Here is a 21233-nt window from a genome sequence, read left to right as displayed (position 1 = left end):
ACAGCAGCAGATTACTGAAAAACAAAAAACAAAAAAACCAACAACCTTTTTTGCCGTTATAAACCCTCTGAAAGATCAATCCTGATAGTTGATCTGATGGATGGCAGGTGCTGCCTGAACCTGACAGCTGACCCCAGACAGCGAGGTGTGGAATTAAAATGAACATCTGGCCCCAGCCTGGAAGTGTGAAACCGATTCGAGACAGCGCAGCGGGCTTTCTCTTTCTTGCTCTCTGTTCTTTTTCCCGTATCTCTCTCCTTTCATCGTGTCGATGATTTCACCCCCCCAAAAGTCGAATCTAAGAACAGACTGTGGTCTCAGATGAGTCTTCTCATAATCACACACGCATACGTAGGTGTGAGCTACTGCGATTAGATATGCACAGATAACACTGTCTGAGCAGATATGAGGAAAAACAAGCACTTTTTTTTTTTTTTTGCAATAACATCCTGTCCTCGATCACCTCTCATTAGTTTTCACCAGATTGGTTTGCAGCACAGGATGAAGTACATGCCAACAGGTACGCTGCGCCCCAGTTATCGCTGTATTTTTCTCTTACTGCCCTCCAGTATTGTAATTTCTCCTGTTGATCTTCTGATTTGTTTTAAAGTGCCACAGATGGAATGGGTTCCTCTCAGTTTCTGTGTGGGATAAGTGTCGGGGTAGCTGGCAACCCCACCCACAGGCAGAGATGAGGGGTTTTGGGTGTAATGTGCAGAAGACCCAGCCTGAAGTGTTTCATTTGGCGCTGTTTTCGCTCAGTCCCTCCACGCTGCTCAGTTTGGAGCTAGAGACGGATGAAACAGATCCCAAGATGTAGAAATAATCTTTCAGTTTTCACCCAACTGAGTGTAAGACGTTCCCCTTTATTGACATTAGCCTCTCCTGTTATCTATTATTGTGTGGCGCAGGGTTATATTGCGGGTGGAGGTGGGTGCATTCAGGGTGGGCTGTTTGCCGGTACCTTAGCAAACCTCCCTCTTTTACACAGCCGACTTGTGGCAGGTATGCTGCTGCGCCTCGCACGACTTGACATCTCTTACTGAAGAGTCAGTCGGGGGCCGTCTCAAAAAGGCTGAGGGAGGGCTTTATAACTGTCTTCACATTCATGCCAACTTGTGTTATTCTTCTGATCTGTTTTACCTCCACTATTGATTTCCATCCAGACCTTTAACGGCAACTTAACTTTCATTCAGACTCAGACCTTTTGAAAGGTGGGGCTCCAGTACAAATCGTGCTTTATTATTTCATTAATTCAAGCTTGGTGGTTAAAAATGTTATTTCTCGTTTGCAGCTGAACTCATGGACGTATGGAGTATGAAGGGCACAGCGGAAAATAATGTATTACAGAAAATCAGGCGGAATAGACAGCTTCAAACGGCCTTCATTGTAAAACAACGTTCGTTAAACGTCCAAGGACGGATGCAGACACAAATGTTTTGTGGCTTGCTCAGGCCAGTGTCAGGCCAAAGACCTGCATGAGTATGACACTTTGGCGTGGATGAAAAGGGGGGATGCAACTGAAAGAGCCAGAGAGTCTGTATCAGGAGGGACAACAACACTCAAGTATTAACATGAGTTGTACTTTATGCATCGTCCCTTCTTACATAAACTAAACCAAGCGAATGAAAATGGAACCAGATCGCGCCGAAGGTCACTTGACCTCGGAAGAGACGGTGTGACTGTGTTGTTTTCACAGACGGGGAAGGCCAAACATGACAGTGACACAGTGGACCGGCGAGTCTATTACACAGCTTGGCGCGGTACTCGCGTCGCATAAACAGATACAGATATAGATAGTCGCCCATAACAGATCGCTAGCGACATTCTGGCACCAATGTAACGGAGATGAATGCAATGCAAATAGCAAGAGAAGATAAACATCTTCTCTACAGCGAAGATGCCAGAAGACGGTGGGGGGGGGGGGGGGATCAAGTCATTTTCCTATCAGAGCCCCCCTCCAACGCTTCCTTTCTGAGCCATCAAACACAGTGAGACTAACTGGAAAAGCAAAGCCCACCAGATGTAATACGCAGCTCCTTCTTAACTTCTTCAACTGTTAAACTTTTAACACATTCTGTTGCAATCCCGCTCCAGTGAAGCTCTGTACAACTTGGGCGCAGTGTTTGCATACTGTACGAGCTCTGGGACTCACGGAGGAATTACATGCTTATCAAGCATCATTTCCGAGCAGAGCGCCACAGTGTCTGCGTGGTGGAAATGGAGGATTTAAGCTAAATATTGACTCCAAATCCTGCCACAGCAGACACGCCGCAGAATGGGAGAAATTATATTTCTGGCAGGCGTTTCTTTACATGTAACTGATTCAATTCCGGTTTGAAAGGCACTTAGGAAAACACGTCCAGTCAATGCTAATGTGAACTCTCAAATGAGATGGAGAAAGTAATCTAGGGCCAGACTTGATAAACCACATCCAAGTGTGCCACATGCTGATATAACAACAATTGCGCAGAGCGCGGTGATGAAGCGAGCGGTGTCACAATATTTTATCCTCCCCTCCTTCATTATTCCCTCATCTGCCTAATTAAAGGCTGTATTCTCGTAATTATCGCCCCCGAGGCTTTGTGATTTATTGGATTGATGATTCCTGCTCCTTCAAATTGATTAACGGAGAATTTAATAAGATGTCAGCGTGTGACAGCTAAATGCAAATTAATTACAATGATAATCCACGAAAACACCCCAGTAAAGCAGACCCTGGTTCTGAGCTGTGTTTGGATATTAAAAACATTCAAAGGGCTGTTCTTCTTCATCTGGTAGGAACGCTTGAGCTCTGCCCAACCTTTAAATATCTGACTGTGATATCTCCCGTCCTCAGGTAAGGAGAAGGGCTCCAACAGAGACGAGACCTCTGACGTGTCCAGTAAGTGCCTGCCGTGTCGCGAGGGCTGCCCCTACTGCCGGGACGACACGCCCTGCCTGATACAGGAGGACGGCGCTCTGCGGCTCGCTGTGGCCTCCTTCCAGGGTCTGTGCATGGTGCTGGACCTGGGCAGCATGGTGGTGGTCTACCACTTCAGGAGGAACAAGGTGAGGGGGGGGTGTGGAACAGGATGCAACATGTGGGAGATTTCCTCGAAAGCATATGAAAATGAACTTAAATTATCACCAGAATGAGAAGAAATAACAGGTTTGACACCTTAATGCGTCGCAGAGAGATGAGTTATCATGCTTACTTGGTTGCTGCAAAGCTAATAAAGCTAAAAAGCTAATGGCAGCTACAGTTTGCAGCAGTTAGCAGTTAATCTGGTGAAATGCACCTCCCCCTTGTTTATTTGGGGGATGACTTCGTCAGGTGGCTAAGTCTTACTAGCTGCACCTTTAAGGGCTGTGTTTGGAAGTGTAAAGCTAATAATCCCCCCCATCAATACAGCATTACATTACCAGACGACAAACTGCAGCAGTGTTCCCACAGAGTTTACACTTTATGATCGCTCCGCTCAATTTTTTATTCATAACCCACACTGTAACCATGACATATCCTGATTCAGGTTCTGAGCACGGGGCAATTTGATTTAATGGGAAACTAATGTGACTGTTCTAGAAAGAGACAGTGTGGAATTGCATTATGGGGGCTGCAGCACCCAACATTTCATCCCAAACTTCAGGGGGATCGTTGGATAGTTTGGGCACAATAGTACAAACTCCGGCAAAGGAAAGAAAAGATAACAGTAACTTTGTAGGATGAAGGCTCAGGGAGCGCCATGCATCACCATGTGTCATAAATCACTCTAGTCAATGGAAACTCATCCATGATTAATTAGTTCTATTAACGGATAGACAGGGTTTTACACTGTCACCGCATTTCCGTAACTTAGCGGAGCAACTCTGACACATACGTTAATTAACTGCATTGATATGTTTTAAAATGCGTAAAATGCATTTTTACAAAGGGAGGCCTTCTTTAATCTAAGACAAATGAACTGCAATCTGTGAATCTATTAAAAAAAAGAAGAAGAAAAAAAATGTGTTGATACACATTAACATAATTACCATTTACCACAAATGTACCTGAGCGCTTCATTTGAATCGGCGCAGCTTCACAGCGGAGCCGTTGCGTAATCTCCACTCTGCTAATAGAATAAAGGGAAATAAACATGAGATCCTCGCGGTGTCGGGTAATTACAACCAGTCCACAGGCAAAGTTGAGTTGAAGCACTCCCTGTGTGCTATTTATAGACATTAGCGCTTCGAAATTTTCCTACGTTTCTTCAGTTCACACGAAATGTCCCTGGAGCCCTTCGGATTTACATAAAAAACATACCAAATCTTCCAGGAGGTAATGTGGGTAATTAAATCCAACCCAGAAAAGGCGCTGTCGTCCCTCATATTATTGTTTCAGGGGGAGGCAAAACGCAAAAAAAAAAAAAAAAATTAAAATTGATACTGTATATATATATTCAAGCCCTCTTTGTGTTTGCTTTCAAAGAGGCAACAGTTTTTCATTTGCATTTGCGTAGCTACAACTCCCGAAATACTCGGTTCATGCAGACTGAGATTTACAGCAACAGGACTTGAAGAATAAACCCTGGGCCTCCCTCCGAGTGTGTGTCATGATTTACTTTGCGACGGCATGATTCATTCTGACATGTTCGACATCTTGTTGACATGACGCAAACACACAAAGCAGGAGCAAGAGCTGAAGCTGACAACGGTCCAGCGTGAAGGATTTAACGGCAGAAATGAAAATAGAAAACTAACAGTTGTTGGGGTTTTTGTTATATTAGAATGAACTGTTTATATCTATATTGTTCCACTTGGGCTACTGTCTCCATCAGCACATCAAATCACATGTCAATGACTGACTGTTGTCGTTCCTCTCTTTCCTCATAAACAGAGCATCCGTACATCTGGTCTCATCCTTCTGGAAGCCATCTTGTGCGGGGCGCTGCTGCTCTACTTCCCGGTGAGTCTGTGCTCTGATATTAAACAGCAGCCGCAATTTACCCGTCAGAAAACACTCCTCGAGCAGCTCCCTTTGTTACAAACACACCAGACACCATGACAACCGCAATTAGTTGCGCTGGAGTTGATTACCTAGATGTTGATTACCTTGCCGAGGCGCTGGAGGTGTGTGCGCGCTCGCAGCTCATAACAAACCTGCTGTCAAGAGCCGGCAAAAGAAATCAAGCTGTTGTCTTATTTTGGAGACTTATAAGCGCAAAACACAGCGACGAATACATGACATCTTATCTGCAGCGCCCCGATAAAAGCCACCCCACGTGCCATCAGTTCAGTGGTCCGGACCCCGCCCTCCTCTCAGTGGCCACATGGATCTGCAGCTGCAATCGGCGGCAGACAGGAAGAAGTCAGCACCGCCTCTTTGTGGAGTTCTCTGTCCTGATTGGACAGAGTGGGCAGGGATACCAGAAAAATGCTTTTTTTTTTTTTTTTCCCTCCCAAGCACTCCGTGACAGTGATTACGGTTGGACTGCGGAGCTATTTAACACGCATTTCGATAAAACATATCACTGACAGCAGCTTTGATTACGAGGCTGAGGCATTAGCACTAGCAGCGACAGCTCTGTTACGGCTGCTGGAGAACAATTACACACGGTAATACCGGATTAAATACACGCATTGTTTCCTGTTAATCTCTCCTGTGTATGAAGGCAATTTGAATCCAATTTGGTACTCAGCTGCTGACAGTGACAACGGCCTTGTATGGAGGTAATTACAGAATACGAGACATTCAGTTCGGCTACTGCAGGGAAACGCGATGATCATGAACAGCATCAAAAATAGAATTTAATTTGTGGAAATTGTTTAGTATTCTGACCTTAAAGGGACAGCTACGTAGTTCAATCTCAGAATTTTAGTATTTTCGATACTATTAAGGAAATGACACAAACACAGAAATATTTATGTTTCCATGACTGAGTAAACAAGCTGTTCTCAGAGGAAAATAAGGTCCAGAGAGCACTGTTTGAAGCTAGAGGGGTGGCAGGGTCCGCCACAGATGAGCACAGTTAAACAGTATGTGGCTGTGTTGTCGTTTAAGGTCCACTAGTTCGATGAGGATCTTTCGCTTCGGATTAAAATGTCCTTCCCCCAAACTACACAGCACTCCCTGTGTGTGTGTGGAGGTGTCGATTCTGATGTAACACTTTTCTCTGAGAAAAGGTAAATGTGGCCCTGATTGAATTAAACCAGCGCTTCATGTTGCAAAGGCATCGCCGTTCCTTATGTTCAGAAGACATTGTATGTAAATAAAGCGCTGTTTCAGTGTAATGTACTTCTGATGGCGGTGTGTACCATAACAAAGAGTTGGACCTCACAGTGCGACTTACTGTGCGTGCGCCTTTGCCAGCCTGTCTGTTGACTGTGTGTGTGTGTGTGTGTGAGCGCGTCCACGCGGCCCGGGTGCCAGCGCGCACCGTGTTTGTGTGTATTTGCACTTGTGCACACAGCCCACAGTGCACCTGGAGTGCAGCGTCAGAAACCCATCTTTAGCAGGCGAACAGATGGAAGGAACCTGAGCGCAGTGTAACGGGGAGATCTGATGCGACCGGGGGAATTCGCTCCCTTCAAATACTTGCGCGGACTGCCAACAGCGAGCCGCCGCTCTCCTCAAACACAAAGCCTGATGGCTGGATGTTAGCCATTTTTCAGAAGGGGGGGAAAAAAAAAAAAAAAAGAAATCTGTTGAGAAGGAAAAAGCTTCAGAGCGCTCAGCTGCCTCTTGGGATGAAGGTTTTGATCTTATTCAGAAGTCACTGGAGTGTTTCCATAAGAATGATATCAGCATTTGCATAGGAGGCCTTGGGGGGGTTTTGTTGCAGCAGAGAAGAAGGGCCACAGGTATTGCAGCCTTGTCCTGATGTGACCACGCTCTTTTTATATTTCTGCCGTGACACTCGAAATGGATTTGGTTTTGCATCCATCCACCCATCCATCCATCCACCCACCCTCTCCTCCGTTCACCCCAAGGATAACTCACGTACCAATAATAGCTCCCCCCCAAAAAATATCCAGCCACTCTCTTATGTTCACACACTTGGATCCACTCAAGGGTCTGCTCTGCTGTCTCTCCATCTATTTCCTGCATTTCTTAGCACTTTGCCTGCTTGCCTCCACCTTTTTTTCCTGCCCCGCCTTTCCCTCAAGTTTCCCTTGCATTGCTCCTCTTCTTGTTCTCCCTCCGTCTCACCTTTGTGTCTGCCTCCTCTCCTGCAGCCTTAGCGTTTGTTTGCCGCTGCCGTTTCTTTGTTGCTTGCCACCGCAAGCCCTCCTCGGCTGAGCTCGGCGCAGCTGCTCTGCGCCGGTGCTCAATGCATTTTTAAACAGTCCATCAAGTTCTAGCACAACTTGTTTTAAAAATACATCTGCTGATTAATTGATGGAGGAGGCATGGGAGGTGGGATGCGAAACCAAGAGGGCCACCTTCTCCCGGGCGATACGAAAATGTGGCTTTTTATCGTGCAGTCCCCCCCCATGAGACTTTGTAGTCCACATGGGTAGCACTGCAGAAAAGGCGTGACACTGTTTGTGTCTGCTGATCTCCACGCATGTTTGTGTGCACGTGTGTGTGAGTAAAGGCAAGACGGAGGATGGATCACGAGTGTGTTTAAGTGGCTTTAAAACTTAATATTTTCGCACGAGCGTGTGCGTTTGCGCATGGATTTGCATGTCTGTATGTGCGCGTGGGCGTAGGACAAAAAAAAAAAAAACAGCGTGGCCTACTTTTACCTCTTATTTGTGGAGGTGATTTATTGTTTTCGGTCCAGAGAGCTGGAAAGGCTGCATGTTTGCTCTGGAGGCGAAAGAGATGAAGGTGCCAGGCGGGATGCTAATCCTAACCACAGGTCAGCATTAGAGTGAGACGTGAGGAGGCACAGGGCTGGAGGAGGAGAAAACAAGAGTGTGCAGCGCAACTGTCGGATGAATTGTCGCCCTCTCAAGGGTTCCTTTGTGATTTTGTCTGCTCCACTATTTGATTTAGCCCTAACAGTGAGCTGATTAACTTGACTTCATGGCCGCAAATGCAGACGGACACAGGATCCTCACCTCTGACTGACTGCAAGTGTGTGTGGGGGTATCTGCAGAGACCCCTGCCCTCTGCCTGTGTTTTCTCATTTAGCTGTGGTCGAGACCGTTGTGCCTCTGTGTGTAAGTGTGTAACAGCTCGCAGGGTGGTAGGGCGGGACTCAATAATAGATGCCAGATTGCAGACGGGCATCCAAAGGGAAGTTATAAAAGTGGAAGAACCCTGAAGGGAGGGACCAGCTTTGAATGCCTGGTTCACAAATTCAGATGAAAAATCCTCATTGTGCCATTAAACTAATCTTCAATCAAATCAAGTGTCGTTTCAACCCCTAAATTTGATTTTGAAAAGACAATTCTCTAATCAGTGTTTGTATGTTAACATTGATTCATCGTGCGGGGAGTGTGTTTTCGCTTGGGGGATGCTGCACAATAACGAAATGTAAATGCATTCTCACCAACTCGGGACGCCTGTCAGAGTCACGGTGGGCAAACCTAATGGTCACCTTACGCCAGTCACTCAGCTCCCCGTCAGCGTGATGCCTCTCCTCTCTTGCCTCGCAGCGGATAAAGCCAAAAAAAAAAAAACCAACACAGTTTATATCTGACACATGCAGCCTCTGCCAGTCTGAAAACCAGCCAGGCTGAAACGATCATTCAAAAGTTTTTTTTTTTCTGTCTCAAATCTCCCTCCTGGAAAGCTGGAGTCGGCTATCTCTGGCGCGAGCGAAGGCAGGAGCTGTGGCTGCTGGATTGCTCCAGTAGCAGCAGAGCTCGGTATGGTGGATGAAGGTTCAGCAGCTCTGGCAGACACGCTGGTTTGTTGTTTTGGTTGCTGTTGGGCTTCCAATATTCTCCTCTGCGTTCGTTTAGCCAGCAGACCCTGCCCAACCTGACCTGTTGTCATGTATTAATTGCATTTTCACGTTTTAAAGCAAATTTTCTGATAGCCCTTTAGTTACGGTAAAATAGCCAATTATTCATACACTGTGTCCCCCCCCCCCATCTGTAAGGAGTACTGCAGCACCCTCAGCACCTTCCAGCTTAAACGTTTTAAAGATGTTGTTTGGAGAGACCCACAGAGACAAAAAGTTACAATAAAAGTTAGCGAGTGGCTGGTGAACACAGATTTTTTTTATTATGCCTACCTATACTGGTAAAGTTTACACGTTCTAGCTTGCTTTTTCAAGCTCTACCAACGTGGATGTAAAAATGCTTATCTGCGGTTTTACGCAGAGTTATGCACTGTAGCTGTTTGTTGATCAGGCTGTCAGTCAGCTCAGAGGCTCTCTGCAGCATCTCTGGCCACACTGAGAGCTGCCAGATACAGTTAGTATTGCTACACAAAGCTACTGAACACAGGGCAACCTCCCATTCTACCAGGCTACACGGTCACTGAGCCCAGCTGTTACTAGCCACATAGCATGTATGCTGCTTCTATAATAATAATAATAATAAGAAGAAGAATCAACAATAACAAACTTTATTTATAATAGTACCTTTTAAAACAGAGTTTGCAAAGCGCATTGACAAACAAGCTAAAGCAGGAAACTCAGGACGACAACATTACAGAATAAACACTCAACAGTCAAGACAAACTGAGAACAAGACAGCAGCAGAAAATGCAAGAACACACAAAGTCAATATAATTAACTTACAAGTGAAAGGAATAAAAACAATGTAAAGACAAAGTCAGAGAAAAAGAATGATAGAGAGGAAAAACAACAAAAACGTGATGCAAAACTAGAAATAAATAAAAGAATCAAATCAATGAAGGACAATATAAAGACGACAACACTTCAAATGAATTAAGATTATGGATGTTAAGAAGACTTATAGATTAAAAACAACAAGCAAAAGCCATCGAGGACAGTAAGAAAAGGACATCACAGGAGAGGAATTAAAAACAGATAAGCAGACTAAGAGCAGGAGAAGGAATAGCAGATGGAAATTAAAGCTGCAAGCAGCGATGGGCCTGCTGGCGTCGGGGTGTGCTGCGTCGATGTACTCAGGGCAAGACCCTCTACATGTTTGAGCAATTTGGAGTAGATGACAAATTGTATGTGGAAGTTATAATGAGTTGATGGTTTTATGACGAAGCAGGAGTGGAGTAGGAGAACGCTTTTGATAAGTTTTGTCCACAGATGCTGCTTGCAAAGTTTGTTGCAAGTTGGTCAAATGGCCTAGGAGGAGTTCAAAAAAGTTAGTTTATCATTTTTTCACAGTGGCTCATGGGGAAGTAGTCACCTGAGTTTCATGTCATTGGGATAGACCAATGTGGAGATATGCAACACTTTGTATTCCCGTAAAATGTACAGGAAGTTGTTATTTAATAACCTGAGTATTGTTTGGAATGTCAAAATTATTTTAATAACTTTTTGTCAGGAGAGTCCACAGATGCTGTGTGCGAAGTTTGGTGCAAATCAGTGAAATCGCCTGGGAGGAGGTCGAAAAAGTAGGTCTGCGACATTTTGCAGAAAAAAACTGTTAGCGGACATGGGCGTGGAGATTCAGCACAATTCAGTGAACGTGTGGATATTATTATATATTTTGAATGTGCGACAAAGTATATGTGAGTTGTAAGCCCAAACGCACTTTCTTTGATTATAGCGCAATCGAAATGAATGAATGAATTAACAATTTTTTTAGCAGGTGTGACGTATATTCCAAGTTTGGTGACACTTTGACATGCAGACCAGGGGAATTGAACCAGCAACCTTCTGGATAACAAAGACGCTGGCTTTACCAGAGCCACAGCCGCCCCTACACCTCTGTTTGTGAACGAATGTAACCATCAAAATAGATGTGAATAATACGTAGGCAGGCAGCTGGCTGGTCCTTTATGCTAAGCTAATTGCTCCTCGGTTTCAGCTCCTTACTTAATGCTCCGACGTGAAACTGATATAAATCCTGTCATCTATTCGAACAAAAGCCATCTGCCAAAGTTCCCAAAATGTGTGTAAATAAGTTATTTTTAAATCAAACTCATCACTGATATTAAAGTCAGGATTCACGTTAGAGCTGTCTTCCACCGAATCGCTGTCATTCCAAAGCTTTGCTCAGGGATTAATTTTTTGGTACCAATTTCTTTTTAAAATTGATGCAAACCCGTCCGTCTTGCACGTACCAACTCATTTATCAGATCCTGAGCTGCGGCACTGACTCGGTAGTGGAGCATTAAAAAGGGAAGAGCTATAATTCCTGTTCTTGGGTATAAAATGGACTCTGCTCCGCGCTCTCTCATGAACGGCATACTAATGAAAGACTTTGGGGCGCTGCGAGGTGTTGATGAGGATCGTGGATGGAGGAGGGGGGGGACCGTCGCCGCTGCGTGCGCCCTGCGCTTCGTGTCACATTGTTAATCAGGAGGTGAGAGAATTGCGTAGCCGGACTGACAGTGACAGACTGAAGGCCGGAAACTGGGACGTTATGACGGCTTAATGGCGGGTAGAGCGGGTGAAACTGAGCTTCCCCCCGTTTTTTTTTTTTTTTTAAAGCCCGTTTTCAAATCTCACAAAGCAACACAGGCAAACTTGTGGTGATGAAGCCAAGCTGTGGATTAGTTCCCCGCTCGTGTTCCTATGACATTACTTCAGAGCGCCTTCACTACCTGTCATCTCAAGGCACGACTTTACCTGTAGCTTCCCGAATAGCTGTGTAAGATGTCAGGTTCTCTTGATGCCTCTTTATTCTGCATCTTCTATTGTAGAGTGCACTGTTATTGATATTCCCAATTAGTCATTTGTTTCCCTTTTTCATTAAACACGTCTTACACACAGACTGCTGCAGCCTCAGGGTCGGCTGGTTGTTCTGTTGCGCCGCAGATGTTCGGCTCTCTTTTCTGAGGGAGGGAGCTGACAGGTGCTGCCGTTACTGAAGCCTAATTGCTCTGAATTGCTGCCGCCCCTCGAACGCCGAGGCACCGTAGGCCGGGGACCTCATCCGTAATCCACACGCCCATTTACTGTACCGACCGATCCAGTTCGGTGGTGTGGCGCCTGATCCAGCTGCGCCCTGAACAGGTTCGCCAGTCTACCACAGAGACAGCACGTTAGACTGACGATCTACTCAGACAACAGGGTAAAAATCAAAGAAATGAAATAATAAAGGAAATATCTCACTGTGCCCTAGTGTCTCTTTGGCAGGAAAGTAAACGGAACAATACAACAGTAAACTGGTCTGGCATGTTTCTCGGTAAAAGTGACTTTAATAATTCACTGGATAGAAAAAAAAAACCCTCATTGTTTCATTCTGGTACACTGGCTTAGAGGACTCATGAGCTCCTTGTCATATTGTCATTTTGGGTGACTCCTAAAATAGGCTTACGCGCTCCAATCTTCGAAAAGAGCACTTCAGCTTTCTCATCTCTTGTGCTGGGGCCGCTATACATGCTGTTAGCTTCCAGTGAGCAGGCACTTCTGAAGAACTGCTTCTGAACCGAAACTTCACGTGACAGAGAAGGAATTCCTGCAGTTTGACCATTTAATTATAGGAAAATATATATTGTCATCATCAGTGTATGTCTTTCGAGTAAAATTCTGCGCAGCGGTAACGCACAAGCACATACAGTACCAGTGAGGATCGGCCTGATCGCTGCAGTTGCTGGCAACAAACATACCACTCGTTATTTAATTGGCTTCAAATGAGAAAGTAACATTCACAGTTTCCCTTGAATGCATCTCTCAATATCACATCAGTCCAACATTGCCTCACAGCGGGACTAGCCACATTAGCTGGGCAACATGCTAACGCCCGAACTCACAGGCTGAATTAACAGTGAAGTCGGGTCATGGACAGCTGGTGCGCACACATCCTTGAGCTTGTGGAATTACTGGAGCCGTCTGGGAAGAAAACACACACACAGCTCAATAGTTTTTCAGTTTGTTTTTTTCTTACGGGGACATTTCTGTCACATTTCATCGAAAACACTTGAAGCCTTTAGATGGAAGTAGATGAAGATTTTAACGTTGATTCTTGCAGCCAATAACTGAGCAGTCCCTGTGCGTAGCTCTTAGCTTTGTCGCGGCCCTCGTCCTACAGACACATCCGCTGGTTTCACCTTGTTGAAAAGCAGCGACAAAAGTATCAAATGGAAGCTTTCTTCCTGGCTGGTGCCTCCACAGCTCTTAGCTTTGTGATGGCCTTGTGAAGTAAAAGTGGCCACTTTTTAAAATTTTACTTCAGTTTTGTGATGCAATCTGAAGAATCAGTCCAACCAGAAAACTTGTTTTCTCATCCTCCATTTACAGTAACGTGAATAGAGATCTGTGGGCACTCTCCGGCTGGTGGAAGGGTGCAAGGCTAATCCCATCTTTTGTGTGTTTTCGTCACTGTACAAAGAGTCAGGTGAAATCTTCTTTCACCAAGTGAAACACCTACACGACGATGCTTCGCACTTGCTGGTTTAGAGTGCTCAGTCAGTGCAGCTCAAAGTGTTCAAGATCAAGTTTCCATGGGAGCTGATATAAAGGGGCTCAACATGAAGGCAATAACATGTGAATGGATTTCAGATCACTGTTCTTCATCAGGTGTCAAGTGAGGCTTTCAGCAGCCTGTATCCATCAAGGTTAAGACTTGAGTGTCTGCGTTCGCTTTTGTCTGAGTCAGTGCAGCGAACACTTCAGCATCCAGCCGAGGCTGACTCAGGCGGGAGTCGCACTTTAACATCACGGAGGCTGTGTATCCAGCGGCTGAGTGAAGCGGGCTGTCGCTGCTTCAGTGGAGGCGAGCACACACTGCACTGGGTCTGCAGAGCAGAAAGAGTTGCTCCGCCTCACGCGGGTCACCGGAGATTCGACACGCGGCGTCTCTCTGACATACACACTAACGAAATAAAACGCAGGTGTAATAGGCATGCAAATAGAGGCTCGGGCCCGTGCGGCTCGCCAGGTGAGGCTTTGTCTCTGTTGCAGCCTGGTCTTTAGCTGTAATAGGTGTGAACAAACCTCACGCCGAGCAGAAAATGATAGGCCGCGGCTGTATGAACCCCTGGCAAGCAGATCACAACAACCGTGCACACAGAGAAACATGTGGACATGAAATGACGTGTAAATACAAATTGACATGAAAATTATCATACGGATGCATGCGGAAGATTAGATAAGAAACCGAGCCTTCAGACTCTCACGTCTAACGTGCTCTGGCAGCTGACATACGAGCTACATACAGTGAGGCGATGTCAGCGGGAGCTCTGGAGGCGTACGATATCTCGGCGTGGCCAAATCTGCCTCCAGCTCTGGTTCTCACGTGCAGGAGACTCATCTCATTTTCACTTCTGGTTCCCTCTGCGTGGATGTGGAAGTGTGGGGGGCGGTGTGTGTGTGTGTGTGTGTGTGTGTGTGACGAATTTCTTGAGTTAAATATACATTGAATAGTTTTAGAATACAGATGGCTGATCACACTCTGAAATTAGGGATCAGATCTTTATTTTTCAGTATTTTCTGTTTTTTTTTGTGTGTGTTGGTAAAAGTGAGCCAGTTACGACATATATCGCTATCGTGATGTGAGACTGCAAAGACTGTATTGTCTTTGCGCACATTAAATCCACATTACTGATTATTTGTCATTCATTTGATTGTTATTTGTTGTGAGCGTACTAATGGTCAACCCTACAGTATTGCTGCAGTACCAACATCGAGGTACTTGGTCGAAAATATTGTGATAGCTGATTTTATAGCTCGCTCATTTAAGTTTTAAGGCCATACTGCCCAGCCCCAGGGGAGACATCGGCTACACTGACTCGTAGATTTACAGTTGGACCATTTAGTTAGATGGGGGAAAAAAAAAAAGTTTTTAGTTTTTGGGTTTACCTTCTTGTTATGCGGCCCACTGTGCAGTTTCTCCTGCTGGCTCTGCTCATAGACTTTACGTGGCGAAGAAGGCACTGATTTGAACTGAAATTAAATTCTGACCGCAAGGAAAGTTGTACGAGTTTAAATCCTCCTTGGATCAAAGATTCTTAAAAGAAAGAGTCATTATTGACCTCGTTTTTGTGGTTCAAGGCTGAGCTGCTCCATTGTATCCATGTCTAAAGAGTGGATGGATGTGTTTTCTGTCTCCATCATGGTAGTTCCTGGCCTACGATCATGTAAAAGCGCAATGCTTTCAGACGAACAATAACGTTTCCTGAATCACGTTCACTGCTCTAATGTTAACCTCTAACGCTACGGTCAGAGATCATCACAGGGCTTATTTGTGCCTGAGCTTCTTTATAACTCCCCATGACAGCTATCACCTGTTGGAAATTGCAAAATGTTGTTCTTTTGTAATGGTGGAATGCCCTCTAGTGGACAGAACATACAACAAGGCTTTATTTACAGTTTATTGATACATAGTAAATATTGACAGTAAGCTAAGTTTGAGCATGGAGTTATTGAGAAAGGCTGACAGCACCCGTGTGTGTCAACATGAATGCTAACACTGCTGTGTCACTCTTACAGGTGATGATCCTGTATTTCCACCCCAGCGTGTTTCGATGTGTGCTCCTGCGGTGGGTTCGCCTCCTGGGTTTTGCCGTCATGTACGGCACCATCATCCTCAAGCTGTACAGGTACTGTCGACTCTGGCGAACAGCACTGGAATCAAAAGGGTGGTGATCATCGTCTGAGTGGGACACGACATTTCCTGTATGATTTATCCCGTCCCCATGAATTATTCCTGTCTCTAACGTTGAGTGCAGAAGTGAAGAGAAAAAATTCAAAAAAAGGCAAACCTCCTCGCCTCCTCATCTCATTTCGTCTCTCCTTGTTCCCCTTCTTTCTTCCTCCCCTTCTCTCTTCCTGTCTCCTTTCCTCTATTCTCGTCTCCTTCTCTTTTCCTTTCCCCTTGGACGTTTCCTCTTTTCCTGTCAGCCTCCTGCTTCTGTACTGTCATCCTTTCCTCTCCATCCTCTCCTATCTCCTTCCTTCTCTCCTAGTGTATTTTCTTTCTGTCTCCTCTTCTTGACTTCCCTTTCCGCTTCTATCCTTGTCTCCTCTCTCCTCTTGATCTTTCCTGTCTGCGTTCTCCTCTTTTTCCCATCTCCTTTCCTCCCCTCTCATCTCCTTGTCTCCTCTCCTCTTTTCCCATCTCCTTTCCTCTCTTCACAACTGCCCCCTACTGCTTTCCTCACCTCATCATCTCCCTCCCTCCTCTCCCAGGTTCCCTCCTCTCCACTCCTGATATTAACTTGCCCTGCGAGTTGGCCTTTCTCCGTTTCAATAATTCAGCTCTCTCTCAGTCTGCACACTTATGAAGACACACACACACACACACACACACACACACACACACACACACACACACACACGTACATGCGGTCCTGCCGGTAAGCACATTTGAATTTCACATCAGGTTGGGTCCTTCCTGCCTGTTGAAGTATCTATTCAGACACACACACACTCTCACTTCCTGCTCTTCAGCTCCGAGCGAGTGTTGCCGAGATGGGAGAAGGGGGTCAAAGGCTGGCCACAGTGTTCCCATGGCAAAATTACCAATTAGATTTTTTTCCTGGCTTGGCGGGTGTGAAGTGTGCCCCCGGGGCCAGACTCTTACTGCCCAGTCCCGCTGAATATATCAGAGATAAGATAGATTTGTCACAGTCTGGGCGAAGACAGCAGATGAGCACGGCGCACGGATAGTAAACAGAGAACTGACTGTTACTGCGTCTGAATGGTAATATTTCTATCACTGCGTGCTATCTTTGTCTCCATATAATTCCCCTTGCACAGCGTCAGATCACTTTAGGCTGATGTGTTGCATTTTTAATTCCCTTTACAGAGGCGGTATTGTCTCGCGTGCATGCAGAGAATGCAGTAAATACTGTGCTGCTTATAAATAAACTGCCTCTGCATGCATTCAGTCCAGTGTGTTGGTCACAATTGTTCAATCGCCTCCAAGCTGGAGAAATACAAACTGACACCATATTTTCACCCCTTGATTGCTTACATTAATTTACATTTTCAGCTTTTCTGAAATTGTACGTTAGAACAGGAAAATGATACCTTATCTATTATCGAATCCCAACAGGGGGTCCTCCCACAGTAGGAATATATTATCATACGGTTCACTTATTATTTTTTATGTTAAGTTCACTCGTTACTTTCTATTTCTTTCCAGTTTTCTGATGCTGTTTGGCTGATTTAGGGAACTAAAATACTTGCTCAGGTCAGGTACCAAAAAATACTCGATTAGATTGAGGGAACCAAAATACTGCATCAAAAATACTTTTGTTAGGTTTAGGTGACAAAAAACTTGGTTTGGTCTAAGGAATCAAATACTTTGCTAGATTTAGGTAACTAAAATACTTTGTTTGGTTAGGGAACTAATATACTTGCTTAGATTTAGGGAACTAAAATACTTGATTAAGTTTATGGGACAAAAAATGTGGTTTGGTTTAAGGAACTAAAATACTTGGCTAGATTTAGCCAACAAAAATACTTGATTAAGGTTAGGAAGCTAAAGTACTTGGTTAGGTAAGGGAACTAATACGTGCTTAGATTTAACTCACAAAAAATGTTTGTTTAGATTTAGGGAACTAAAATACTTGGCTGTATGTATGTAACAAAAATGACTTGATTAAGTCTAGCCAACAAGAATGCTTGGTTAGGTTTAGGAAAACATGATTTGGGTTAATCCCACCTGTGTATTTTTTTCTGGGCTTCTCCCCTGAGTGAACATGCTGTGACGGTGCACATTAAAAGTGATTTTGTCAGTTTCAGTGACGAGCCTGGAGCAACATTAAATATGATAATCCAGGAACACAGTGATGTAAGATTAGATTGTAATTTTGAGTAATACATATCAACGAATATGCAAATGAAACCAATCAAGTATGTGCTAATTGGCATCAATGTTCAGAAATGCAAAGTGAAATAATTAATATAATATTTTGGATTGTAAAAATTCCTGTACCCTCGTTCTCCTCTCAGACATTCTCCTGCCCTCCGTATGTTTCTTTTCCCTTCAGCTCCAGAGATATTACAACATTAAAAGGAATATGTTTAATGAACACGAATGATTTCGAGGAACACATCCTTATTCTCCCTGCCCCCTTTTGATTCAAGTGGGCATGATGGTAAGAGCTGCAGGCGCTGGGTTATCAATCGCAGGGAGAGAGTCTCTTATTCACTGCCAGTCATGATTTCACCCCAGCAGCAGCATCGTCCTCCTCTCTGCTCTCCCTCTCCCAGGGTGTTGAAGGTGTTCCTGTCCCGCACGGCCCAGAGGACGCCTTACATGACCAGCTGGCGCGTCCTGCGGCTGCTGGCGGTGATTCTGCTGGTGGTGCTGTGGTTCCTGGTGGCCTGGACCTCCGCTGTGTGCCAGAGCCCTGAGCTGAGTCAGGCCCTGATCTCAGCGGGACTCACCCCGGAGGGACTGCAGTTCAGCATGTGCCTGCTGGACCGATGGGACTACATGATGGCCGTTGGTAAGTGTGCGTTTTCCCTTTTTTTCTTACGTGTGAAGCGACATCTTTACAGGACAAGTGAGGAAATTCGGGGTCTCACTTCACTGTAAGGAGCTTTTGGGCTTAGAGCTTTGGTCTGGGCTGCTTGAGTGAGGCAAAAGATTAAGTTAAGTTTGGAAACGTTGCTTCTGGAAAACACCCTTTGCTCTGACACAGTTTTTCTCAACTTTTGTTTGAGTCACCGTTTCTCTCTTAATACTCTAGCTTTGCATGGATACTTAAGAGGCGATTTGGCACCTGTTTGGTTCATTTGAACCCTGGTGCAGCCCAAACAACAAGACAGAGACCGCTTGAAAGCGTCCGCTTTGAAAATGGACTCCTGTGCGATTCGTTTGTGGTCTGAAAGCAAGCGACCCAACCGCAGGCATTTTTAATTGCAATATGAAAAGCTGAATTACTGGCCTAATAAATCAATCTGCTGAGCATGAACTGTTCAGCGAGCATTCCTAAAATCAATCTGTAGCCTATAAAGTCACTAAGTTAAATCATCTCGCAGGAGCATGTATGCACGTCAGTGTGGGGATTTCCCCTGATTGATAGTTCAGATGTGTTTAACTACTGGATCCTACTCTGTGTACTTTGTCAGCTCATTAACGTCCATTAAAAGTGTTTGACAGCGATCCAACAGTAATCAGGCCGAAAAACATTACATCTTTTTAGCCATTATTCATTACGTAGCGGTCCAGTACTACTAATAATGCTTATGACAAGTTACTGCAGTTTCAGTTTCATAGATTTTTACTTCAGTTGTTTGCGGGACTGTTCTGAGTCGCCACCATTCAAGCTCGAAACTGTTCTTGGGACCTCATTTCCCTCAGAGGGTAACTTGTTTGTTTAGTCATGGAAAAACATTAATCAAATGAATATTCATGAGCGTGTTTGATTACCCTATTGATACTGTAAATAATGCCTTGCCGAGTTTTAGTTCCTTTTCCAAAACTACATGGGTGCACTTTTAAAGTCCCGCATGAACATGTGGGTCGCGACGGTGTGCAAAATGATGCAGAATGATGTTCACCGTAACCGTCCAGTCAGCGAGCCACCTGTCAGTCCGTAGCACTTCCTGTTTACTTCTCTTGGTTTGTTGGTTAAAAGTCAGTGGCCAGATACTGGGCCGGAACTAAAATGCAACAGTACATCATTTTTTTCTTTAGTAGTTTGGACCAATTGTGTGAAAACTCCCAGAGATTGATGATTGGAACTGTAAAAATACAGTGTATCAATGAGATCTGCAGTTTTTTTCGGCCAGTTTCCTCTTATAATCTTACAGATGCTGTGATATTGTGCGGTGAGAGAGATCCTGACCCACTGTCTATCATGGAAAGCAACAAAGATGTTATGAGGACTGACAGCATCGCTAGAGCTCTTCCACATATCAATTCAGAAATTTCCCTCTAATAGAAAAGGACTTTTCCTACCACCACATTACAGTTGTTTGCTCTTATAACATTACTGCGTGGGTGTGAGTGTGATGAATGTCTTTTTCTATTTCGAAGCCTCGCAGCGAAGGATCCGTGATGCTGTCAGACTGAATGTTGACTCAGGAAGTGAACAGAGAGAAATGGTGTCAAGTCTCATACTCATTATCAAATCCACCTGAAGTTTCGTTCTGTTTTAAAATATGTTGAACCAAGCTTGGTCTAAAGAAACACACACGCCACATATTTGGCATTCGATTGAAAAACAACCTGCGATTGTCAATTTCTTTCTTTTTTTTGTTTGAGCAAGGACATATAAAACAAGGAAGGGGCATCATGTCATCATTCCCAGCATTCCTAGTGTCGGATTTGTTGCAGCCTTAAGGAAATTCATGGACAAGCAGACTTAAACCTAAGATATCTGAAAATCATCATATGATATTTCCAAATTGATGCATTCGTTTTTATTTGCTGTAAGTCCTCAACCAGTAAATAAATCTGATTATAGGATTAATTTGCAGGGTTCAAGGCGATTCAAGTCAAACTGTTGCTTGAGAATGCTGCAAAATCAGTTTCCTTCAAACCTTCTCTCCTCCTTTTATTTTAATCAGAAGCTGCTTTATGATGATTGATCGGGCCAGTGATAGCTGATGTTATCGGAATATCACAGTCAAACGCAATGCAAGGTGTACATCATGGCTATTACAGTAGTCTGCATGAAATAACATAACAAGTACTGTTGATGGCTTTTTTTTGAGAAAACATATTTTGCAGCTCCTTCACTGGGACTGGAATCTCAAAAAAAAAACTAACAAAAAAAAAACAAGCTCCTGAGGATTAATGGCAGCGTGCCGGCTCAACTGAGTGTTTCGAAGTCCAGAGGCCCCAATGAAAGTTTGGTCAAAGGGTAAAGAGAAATTGATGGACACAATAAGGCAAAGAGACGCTCTCCAACCCCCATAAGAACTGAGTTTTCAGGGGTGTAGTCGCACCCTGTCTGGCTCATCTGTTATGGACTCTGCGGTTCTCCTTACCGCTGATGGTGCCAACAGCAAATAGATTGCACAGAAATAGAGGGAACCATCTGAAGTCGTTAAACTGCGTCTTGAAATTTCCTGCCAACCTGGAGTGCAACGCGTCCACAGCTGTTCAGCTGACCAATCATGCGAGACAGAAATAAAGAGGTGCAGGCTGGGAAATCTCCGTCTTGTATAAATGTGATAAACGTCTCTGCTTTGAAAGGAGCCACCTCATTAAGCAAAGTCACAAAGCGCTCCAAAAGCCTGCTCGATGGATAACGTCGCCGTGCCATAATAGGACTGTTTATCGAGTGCCGTGCCCTCCAGGCAGCACAAAAAACCCCC

At 44.7% G+C, this 21233-nt stretch overlaps 1 protein-coding gene across 4 annotated transcripts in view; it reads left to right on the top strand.

Moving 5' to 3' along the window:
- Positions 1-21233, top strand: part of LOC119010972 (probable G-protein coupled receptor 158) — a 73830-nt gene that overhangs the window by 34002 nt on the left and 18595 nt on the right. For all 4 annotated transcript variants that reach the window (XM_037083658.1, XM_037083657.1, XM_037083655.1 and 1 more), the window contains 4 exons: positions 2840-3051; positions 4859-4927; positions 15444-15553; positions 18174-18412. In XM_037083658.1, coding sequence (XP_036939553.1) covers positions 2840-3051; positions 4859-4927; positions 15444-15553; positions 18174-18412 — 630 coding nt within the window. The remainder of the gene's footprint in view (positions 1-2839; positions 3052-4858; positions 4928-15443; positions 15554-18173; positions 18413-21233) is intronic.

Source organism: Acanthopagrus latus, chromosome 21 (genome assembly GCF_904848185.1).
Source record: "Acanthopagrus latus isolate v.2019 chromosome 21, fAcaLat1.1, whole genome shotgun sequence".
Taxonomy (NCBI): domain Eukaryota; kingdom Metazoa; phylum Chordata; class Actinopteri; order Spariformes; family Sparidae; genus Acanthopagrus; species Acanthopagrus latus.
This window is presented reverse-complemented; position numbering and strand designations above follow the sequence as displayed.